The sequence below is a fragment of the Portunus trituberculatus genome, chromosome 24 (assembly GCF_017591435.1).
Source record: "Portunus trituberculatus isolate SZX2019 chromosome 24, ASM1759143v1, whole genome shotgun sequence".
NCBI lineage: Eukaryota > Metazoa > Arthropoda > Malacostraca > Decapoda > Portunidae > Portunus > Portunus trituberculatus.
Window position 1 is genome coordinate 11836251 of NC_059278.1, and position 10064 is coordinate 11846314.

General features: G+C 47.9%; 3 protein-coding genes across 3 annotated transcripts; 2 read left to right on the top strand and 1 right to left on the bottom strand.

Annotated features, from left to right (window-relative positions):
- Positions 1 to 2279: 2279 nt before the first annotated feature.
- Positions 2280 to 4741, top strand: LOC123508174 (uncharacterized protein K02A2.6-like). The gene is made up of 2 exons (XM_045261708.1): positions 2280 to 4041; positions 4191 to 4741. The coding sequence occupies exons 1-2, from the start codon at positions 2280 to 2282 to the stop codon at positions 4739 to 4741; spliced, it is 2313 nt and encodes a 770-aa protein (XP_045117643.1).
- Positions 4742 to 4851: 110 nt separating this feature from the next.
- LOC123508175 lies at positions 4852 to 7284 on the top strand. The gene is made up of 4 exons (XM_045261709.1): positions 4852 to 5029; positions 5444 to 5624; positions 5787 to 6133; positions 7214 to 7284. The coding sequence occupies exons 1-4, from the start codon at positions 4852 to 4854 to the stop codon at positions 7282 to 7284; spliced, it is 777 nt and encodes a 258-aa protein (XP_045117644.1).
- Positions 7285 to 7395: 111 nt separating this feature from the next.
- Positions 7396 to 8325, bottom strand: LOC123508176. The gene is made up of 2 exons (XM_045261710.1): positions 8231 to 8325; positions 7396 to 7996 (listed from the first exon to the last, which is right to left on the bottom strand). Exons 1-2 carry the CDS (start codon positions 8323 to 8325, stop codon positions 7396 to 7398), a joined length of 696 nt encoding a protein of 231 aa, XP_045117645.1.
- Positions 8326 to 10064: the final 1739 nt, after the last annotated feature.

Here is a 10064-nt window from a genome sequence, read left to right on the forward strand (position 1 = left end):
AGGTGGGGAGTGTGGAGCACCTGTGTCTTGTGGCAGACTGTCAGAGCTGCCACATCGCGACGGTGCTCCAGGGATGTCACACCGTCGGCGAACTCCTCATCGTCCCCCAGCAGTCGGAGAGCGCGCCTCTGCACCGCATCGAGTCGCCTGGTGTGGGTGACAGCACTGGACATCCACGTCAAGGCTCCGTATTCCATACAAGGGCGGATCTGAGCCTTGTACAGCGTCAGGATGCCTTGGGGATCCAGGTTGCTTGCCACCCTGCGGAGGGCTGACACACGCTGAGAGGTCTGGCGGGCCACAGACGCGAGGTGCTGGTCGTAGCGCAGCTCCCGGTCAATGGCCACACCCAGGATCTTGATGTCGTCTTGGAGGGGCAGCTGGACACCCCCAAACCTTATTTGTCCCTCCACGGCCTGGGTGGCGGCGGGGGACCGGGAGACGACCATAGCGTGTGTTTTCTCAGGCGCGAAGTTGACCTGCCATAGCGCCCCCCACTCCTCTGCAGTTTTCAGCTGCCTGTTGACTGCAGCAACAGCGCGCCTACTGTCCTGGCGGCAGTAGGAGACGGCCACCGTGCAGTCATCAGCATAGGCTTTGACTGTGGGGAGCTGGCGAAGTAAATCGTCTATATATATGTTCCACAGGACTGGCCCTAATACAGAGCCCTGTGGAACTGAGGCTCTATGGGGGCAGGCGCTGAGGACCGTCCATTGATGACTACCCGTAGTGAACGACCATGGAGGTAGTCATCAAGAAGAGACAGCAGGCTCCCGGCTACGCCTTTGGCACGCAGCTTTGCCAGCAGGGCGGAGTGCCACACCCGATCATAGGCGCCCGCGATGTCAAGCGCCACCACGAGTGTGTCCCGGCCTTCGTCGAGGGAGTCCTGCCACTCTTGTGAGAGGAGGAGAAGCAGATCTGAGGTGGATCGGCCCGGCCTGAACCCAAATTGGTGAGGCGAGAGGAGACCGTTGTCTGCAAGGTGTTTCTCTAGGGCGGCAGCCAACATCTTCTCAAACACCTTGCCAACAACCGACAGCAGGGAGATGGGTCGGTAGTGGCTCGGGTCCGTCCTGGAGTCTTTCTTGTGGGCGGGAACCACACAGGCTTCTTTCCAGGCAGATGGCCACTTCTCCTCCTCGAGGCAGGCAGCGAAGATGTTGGCGAGAGGTGCAGATAACTCCTCGGCACAGTTCTTTAGTACCCGAGGACTGATGTTGTCAGGGCCTGTGGCTTTCCTGCATCGATTTCCTCGAGTACTCTCTTCACCTGTGCCGCGGTGACGGAGACCGACGTGATGGTGTGGTCAGTCTCTCGGGGCAGCTCAGGTGGAGGGCGGTGAGGGTCGTCTACTTGCATTTTTTGTGCAAATAGTTCGGCCAGGAGAGCAGCCTTGTCATCGCTGCTAGTAGCCGTGGACCCGTCTGGCCTGGTGAGGGGGGGCACGCTGTCCTGTCTCAGCACGCCCTGCCGCTCCTTGACGAGCGCCCACCACGCCTTGCTCCCCACTCCAGGACCAGTGAGTTTGCTCCTCATCACTTCCTCCCAGTGCTGCCGCGCCCACTTGGATGTGGCTGTCATCCTCCTGCACGCAGCTCGGTGGAGGGCGAGGTTGTGGTGTGAGGGGCGTCGCTTGTACCTTCGCCATGCCGCATATTTGGCCTCGGCAGCAACCCGGCAGCGGTAGCCGAACCATTTAGGGTCTGTGGCTTTGGCGAGGTACGTGCGATGGGGAACAAACTGGGTCTGGAGGTCAAGTAGCTTCGAGGTGAGGACGGAGACCTTCTTCTCCACGTCTTCGACGAGCAGCGCCTCCCAATCCGTGGTACTGAGAGCCTGCCGCAGGGAAGGCTGACTGGCCATCCCTGCGGCAGGCTCTCAGTACCACGGATTGGGAGGCGCTGCTCGTCGAATACGTGGAGAAGAAGGTCTCCGTCCTCACCTCGAAGCTACTTGACCTCCAGACCCAGTTTGTTCCCCATCGCACGTACCTCGCCAAAGCCACAGACCCTAAATGGTTCGGCTACCGCTGCCGGGTTGCTGCCGAGGCCAAATATGCGGCATGGCGAAGGTACAAGCGACGCCCCTCACACCACTCACTCACTTCTTTTGATCCTACCTCCGAGCTCTGGAAGGATTATTTAGCTCGTTTTGACACAATCACACAAGCTAACTCTATCCCTGAAGAAAGGTTTGCTCAAGTCTTTCTTACCAATCAAACTACTTCCATTTACAAGTTACTTAGTACATTGGCTAGTCAAGAGAGTACACCTAAGATGGTAAACGAGCTTACTATGAAAGACATTGGGCAGTATATGGAGAACCAGTATGACCCCAAAAGATTCGTCATAAGGGAACGCTTCAAGTTCTGGTCTTCTATGCAGCACAAACCAGGGGAGACAATTCCTGAGCTCGCAGCAAGGATTCGCCAGGACGCCACTACCTGCGACTTTGCCTCCATCAAGGATCCTCAGGATGAAGCAATGCGCACACGCTTCATTTGTTCAGTGGATAATGAGGCCATTTTGAAAACTCTTTTCAGGATGAGTGATGATGACCTGACTTTCAGTAAAGCTGTGGAGGTGGCAATGGAAACGGAGGACGCTGCAAAAGTGGCTAAAGAGACTGTTCATGGTTCCAAGGCTTCCACGACCACACCTGTTTTAAAGCTTAAAAGGACCTCACCAACACGGAATGGTGGGATGAAGCCTCAAACACCGTTTCCCAAAGGGATGTGCCCTCGGTGTGGCAGGACTGGCCATGTTGCCAAGAACTGCCGGTTCATCAATAATATCTGCAGATTCTGTCAAAAGAAGGGACACCTGGAAGCGGTCTGTTTAAAGAAAAGGAACAAGGGATCAGTTAACCATCACACATCAAAATTACCGGTTCCAGTGGTAAGAAGTATCTCTAGTGATGATCCCGTTATGCAACAGTTACAGTTCGATGGGAAGATATTCGCTTTTGAAGTGGATAGCAGAGCAAAGGACAACTTCTGTACTACAGGTATTTGGTCAAGTCTGGGTAAACCTACACTACACCCTGCTCAGGTTCGTTATGTCTCTGCTACAGGGAATGATTTACCAGTTTTGGGTACCTTTACTGTCAAGGCTTCTTTGGGGGATTCTACAACAAGAGACACTGACATAACATTTAATGTCTCCACTCTCCTGTGTCTTAATCTGCTAGGTCGAACTGCAATACGCAAGTTGGACATCGACGTACGGGCGCTGATGTGCGAGGCTGGCCCCAAAACACCCAGCAACGACGTGCATGTCGTCCTGGACAACAAGTCTCCCGACCACGTGTTCCAGAAGGCTTGTCAGAAGGTGTGCAAGGAGTTTCCTAGTTTGTTTTTGCCAGAACTAGGTTGTCTCAAGGACTTCGAGTTGGAGGTTGCATTCAAGCCGGATACACAACCGATCTTCTGTAAACCAAGGACCGTTCCATTCGCTGTTCTGGAGGATCTCAACACTGCGTACGACGCTGGCATCAGGAAGGGCGTGTGGATACCTACACAATTAAATGAATCCGGGACCCCTGTAGTGCCAGTGGTCAAGACTACTTCACCAGGACAACAGAGAAAAAAGCTATGGGTATGTGGTGACTATTCTGTAACCGGTTATCAGCATCTGCAAACACACAGACACCCCATACCGTTGCCAGAAGATCTGATGCATAAACTTGGTAGGGATTACTACTTCACCAAGATTGATCTAGCGGATGCCTACAGCCAGATCAAGCTGAGACCTAAGAGCCAGAAAAAGTTGGCCCTCATTACACATCTGGGCGTCTTGCTTCAAACTCGTCTACCATTCGGGATATCATCTGCGCCAGGCTACTTTCAAGAGATCATGGATCAGCTCACCAGTGATCTGCGAGGAGTAGCGGTCTACTTGGACGATATTTTGGTGAGTGGTTCGAATGCAGAGGAGCATCTACAGAACCTTCGTGCTCTTCTCCAACGTCTGCAGGACAAGGGCTTACGCTGCAACCTTGAGAAGTGCATTTTCGCTCAGCCATCGGTGGACTACCTGGGTCATACACTTTTCACGTAACGGCATATCCAAGGGACGCAAGGTTGATGCAGTCGTCAAGATGCCACCACCTACCGACGTCTCTACGCTCGTTTCTTGGCTCTGTGCAGTTTTACAGCAAATTCATACCTAATCATTCTACATTAACAGAGCCACTGACCTGCCCCACCAGGAAGGGAACTCCATGGAAATGGGGCAATGAAGAGCAGACAGCTTTCCAGCATCTACGAGACATTCTTTGCATGGACGCTGTTCTTGCTCACTTCGATCCAAATCTGCAGATCGGCATCTCGTGCGACGCTTCAGAAGTTGGGATTGGGGCAGTACTGTTTCATCGTTACGCCGATGGTGCCGAACGCCCCACTACCAACGCCTCAAAAACTCTGACAGATACACAACGCCGTTACAGTCAAATACAGAGAGAAGCACTTGCGGTTGTCTATGGTCTTCAGAAATTCCATCAGTTCATCTATGGTAGGAATTTCATTCTTGTAACAGATCACAAGTCATTAGTCTCTCTTTTCAGTCCCACGAAGGGTACACCTGCTCTTGCGGCAAACAGGATTGCACGATGGGCCCTCACTCTCAGCCAGTACGACTACACCATCGAGTATAGGAAAACGGGGAACATGGGAACGCGGACGCTCTCGGCCGTCTTCCTGCTGGCGAAGACGCCAATTTTGACAGGGAGGAGCAAGTAGCAGATGTATCTTCTGTCTGCACTATTCAAACAGTTAGCCGACAGTTGAACCCTACAGATGCAGGTACGTTGGCTAAGGCATCCAGGGAGGATCCAGTTATCTCCACAGTTATGCGTTACGTCAAGGAAGGGTGGCCACATATTACTGACTCGGAGGAGATACGACACTACATGAAGCTGGCGAACTCCCTGACTACGGAGAATGGTTGTCTTCTCCTTGGATCAAGGATCGTCATCCCACACTGCTTGAGGGAACCGGTGCTGCACCTCATACACCTGGGTCATTTTGGTATGCAGCGGATGAAGCAACTAGCTCGCTCTGTTGTTTACTAGCCCCAAATCAATGATGACATAGAAAATATGTCGCGTACATATTCTACTTGTGGTGAGCACCAAAACAAGCCCCCAAAACCAGCTAATCATCCATGGATGCTACCCGAAACTCCGTGGAGCCGATTGCATCTCGACCACGCCATCAACTTCATGGGTTCTAACTGGTTGGTTTTAATTGATGCTTACTCAAAGTATCCTTGTATATACCCAACTAGTTCAACATCCACGAAAAGTACGACAGAGTTATTAGAAGAGGCTTGTGCTCATTTTGGTTACCCACACACTATAGTTACAGATAATGCCACAACTTTCTTGTCTGAGGAATTCTAGGTATGGTGCCGTCAATGAGGTATTGTACACCTAACTGGAGAGCCGTACCATCATGCTACAAACGGTGTTGCTGAACGGCTGAGGCAGTCGTTCAAGCAGTCTTTGAGGAAATCAACACTGTCGCCAAATGCTGCACTACAGGAATTCCTGCTACAGTACCGACGTACACCTTTGGATTCCGGATACTCTCCTAGTGAACTGCTCAACGGTCGGCAGATTAGGTGAAAGTTAGATGCGCTCCTTCCTTCTGCTCATGTCGCCCAAGGACGACAAGCTAAGAGAGCGGCCATGTCACAGAGGGAGGAACTCAACCACCGAGAATCCAAGTTGGTACATTCATATTTAGTTGGTACACCCTGTTATGCTTTATACTGCTGCCTTAGGAGAGACAAGCAACGTCGATGGGTTCCAGCCGTGGTTACTAAGGTTTTTGGGTCAAGGAGTGTTAATGTTCGTGTTCTTCATGGAGGTCCTACATGGCGCCATCACATCGACCAGCTACGCCCCCGCTATGGAGTGGAACACGACGATGATCCAGGAGAGGCATTAATGTCCACTTCACCGATCCCAGACCCAAAACCACAGGATGGAGATGGTACAGCATCCCGTCCAGCTAGACGTTTGGAGAAGAGGCGGAATCCTCGACTACCGACACCCACCGATGACCACTATGGACCGGACAATCCAAGACGTTCGAAACGTCTCAAACAGAAGACGACGGAGGATGAGGGTAGCGCTTCGGGCAACCCTCAGCTAGTGGGGAGGTGTTATGGTTGTTGGCCAGATTGTTGGTCAGGCCTAACTATACCTCTCTGTTTTCTCCACGTCGCTATGAACACGTCAGCACACACCGTGCTTCACTTGTTATTCGGAGCTCCGAGGTTTCACGAGGATAGCGGCGTGAACCCAACAGAGGTGGTGTTGTGCAGGAGGAAGAAGCGGAAACCAGACCGGCACAGCGCGACTCACCGCAACGGTCTACTACCACCCAGCCTACTAACCATCCTACCTGCCACCATACCTGCTACTTCTCTGATTGTATATATTGTACATAATTAATGCTGCATTGTTTCCAATATAGTACAAGTTGGAATCCTGATTGTTTTCTTTACGGCCAGAAGATACAACAATTATTATTACTATTACTGTTATTATTTCTATTATTATTATTATTATTATTATTATTATTATTATTATTATAAGCAGCAACACCACCAGTAATAGTAGTAGTAGTAATAGTAGAAGTAGTAGTAGTAGTAGTTGTTGTAGCAGCAACAGCAGCAGCAGCAGTAGTAGAAGTAGTAGAAGTAGTAGTAGTAGTAGTAATATAGTAGAACTCATCCGTAGCTACCCATAAGGTGTGGCTCCTCTTGGGTGCGACGTTGCCACTGCTATACCAGTACCTTCTTCAAAGAAAACGGAGTGATGATCGTTCTCTACCTATATTAATGCATGACTTCTCTAAAAGAAGTCAGAAGAGACCCAAATACCTATGCAGCTATATACTAGTACATTAAATGCAATAAAGATTATGGTTATATATATGAAAATGAGACAAGTAATTTACATGTCTGTCAAATAAGTGCACATACGAGTAGAAACACAGAGTAATATATTGAGTGGTTGAAAGAAACACATATGATCGAAGTAGCTTTTTAATTATTTCATTAACTGCCCAAAGCTGAAATTATTCTTGAACATCATTAATGAGGAGACTTATTTTCCACACCACCTTTGAGGTAAAAGTCTTAGGCGCGTTGTTTTTTATAGAGGTGTCCCCTGGAGGCCTAATCCTCTTGTTGACTGGCAGGATATCTGCCAGAGTCACTATCCTCGTCTGAAGTGTCTGCTGTGTTGATCACAAACGAGTCTAGAACATGATCAACTGTCCCATCAAGTTTTGTATCCTCTTCTCGCAGCTCATCGGTGTGTTTCACTGCATTCATCCAGTTTGCTGGTGTAACTCCCTCAAGGACTGTTTTACAAGGAGCTTCAGATCTGCCATCTTGTAGTTATTTTTTCTGCTATGTTCCTCTTCACCTGGGCCCAAATTAGCTCAATAGGGTTGTACTGGCAATGGTACGGTGGTAACCGCACAATCCTGTGTCCAGCATCCTTGGCGATGGTGTCAATCACATATTTCTTGCCAGTGTTGTATTTCTTTGTAAGATTGTAAAGTTGGTTTTTATATAATTCATCTCCTGGCTGTTCTCCTTTCTTGATGAGCCATTCCTTGATGTCATCTTTCAGCCATGACTTTGTTGGCATTTTTTCAAGCTGCACTGAATGGTAGGAGGCGTTGTCCATCACAATGACAGACTTAGGAGGAATGTTAGGCAGCAGCTGTTTCTTGAACCTTTCCTCGAATTTCGTGGCTGTCATTTGATCGTGATAGTCACCACTGTTCTTTGCTTGGAATACAAGGTCTGCATTCTTAATAAATCCATACTTTGTTCCAGAATGGAGGATGATAAGGCGGCTCCCTTTCCCTGTAGGAACTTTTATTCCAGTGGCTTTCTTGGCTCTGGTATCAACCCAACACTTTGATACAGTGTAATTCTGGTTGACCCAAGTTTCATTCAGGTACACAAAGCTGTTGTAAGTTGTCTAGAGTTGCCGCATCTCTTGTATAAAATGTGCTCTTGCCGTTTGCACATCACTTCTCTCCATCAGAAATTTGCGACCATCAACTCTCTTGACTACTCAACGTAGGGACTCCTTGGATCCTTTGAGATAAATTTTCTCTTGTATTTTTTCCTTTATTTTTTCTAATGTTGGAATTTCTTTTCTTGTATAAAATTCCAAAATTGTTCTTCTGAGGACGCACTTATCAAAGTCATCAAGGTTTGTGACTTTTTTGGGAGTATTCTTTATGGATGAGGTGAATGCAGGCTTGTAGGGTTGTGGTGATGTCTCACACATTTTGTTTGGGCGGGAACAAATCTTCTTCACTGTTGCTTCAGATATTCTGGCTGCATCAGCTGTTCTCTTCCTTGCTTGAGTTAAAGGTAAGAGTGTTGCCCGATTTGCTTACTCTTACAAGAAATATCTATTAAGGCGGAATATGAATTCCTTGGTCTGGCTGCGCAAGACAGTGTATGACGGGGAAGCGTCAGGGGGTTCTTCCATGGTGGTGACCAGAGGAGGAGTGAAGCGACACGTGCGTGGCGACCTGACTCACCCCCCCCCCAACCACCCCGGAAATTTCCACCTGGGTCGTGAGTGGCAACGTCGCCTGACCTGATATGACACATCACCGTCCATGTATATGAACTAGCTTAATTTATTTTCGTATATGACAATTATTTATATCATCTACCACTTAATTAAGGTTTCTGAATGTTCTGAGAACGTTTTTGTTGATAATACTATGATTACAGGACAGAGAGTAGTTTGTTTTTATTGGAGATTTGGCATAGTCTCACGGCAGACATGGCCAACGCCCTATGGGTAGGTACGGATGAGTTTTAGTAGTAGTAGTAGTAGTAGTAGTAGTAGTGGTTGTGGTTGTTGTTGTTGTTGTTGTTGTTGTTGTAGTAGTAGTAGTAGTAGTAGTAGTAGTACCCTCATGAGAGAGAGAGAGAGAGAGAGAGAGATGAATGGATTCTACCTTGGTATGCAGTCTACTGCACGTATCATGAAGTTACTTTGGCATGCGATCTACGCTTTATGTTGCGATCTACAACAAGAAAAAATACTTTTCCTCTTGTTATCAGTTGACATGGAAAACACTTGTCTTGGTTTCGAGAGGCTGTCTGGTTAGAGAATGTAAAGCATGAGTGGAATGTCTGGTGGAGTGTCAAAGCTCCGGGCCTGACTCAACAAAGTACGTACAGTGTACATGTGGCAGTCTTGATAGGCGACCTACTCTGCGCTCCCTTTTATGTAAGAGGGGAAAGCTGTTCGAGGGCAAAAGAAAAGAATAAAAAAAAAATAAATAAAGGCCCGCTTGGATTAATTTTACTTGCTCGTTGGCATCGCATTATCCAAAGAACCTTCAAATGTTAACTAAAGAGTTTACATGGAAATTCGCATCGTTATCGTGGAAACTCGTATCGTTATCGTGGAATCGCATCGTTATATCCGTCACGCGCATCGTAATCATCGTTGTTTATTTATTTATTTATTTATTTATTATTTATTCATTCATTTATCGTGACAACAAATTCGTTTTCATTATTTCGGTTTTATACAGTACAAGTTATATGATAATAAATCCAGCTGTACAAGTCCTCTGATGAAAAGCTCAGCAAAGCTCGACACTTTTTCTAACACATATCATATAATTTCTAGAAATTAAATGGCTACATATTTTTCCACATCACTGTGAAATAGTGTTGAAATTTCTTAAATTTCCATATTTCATTTCAAAGACACACTGAGAGCATTTTCATTGGCTCTGTAATGTAATTATAATAATGTTAGCAATTCAAGTATTACCTCTGTGGTGGGTGGATTCTATCCAAGTGAGGAGTGAGTGCTGTCTCCTATAGCTCAGTCCCCTTCTGTTTCTGCTGTCTTTGCCTCCCTTTCTGTTCTTTCTTGGGCAACCAGGGTTTTTACTCTCAGGGATACCAGTGTTCCTGCGCAAGGCTGACCTAGCTGGTTGGGGTGGTGGTTGCAATTCCTCTCTGTAAAAGAAGGTCTACAGTCGCTACCAG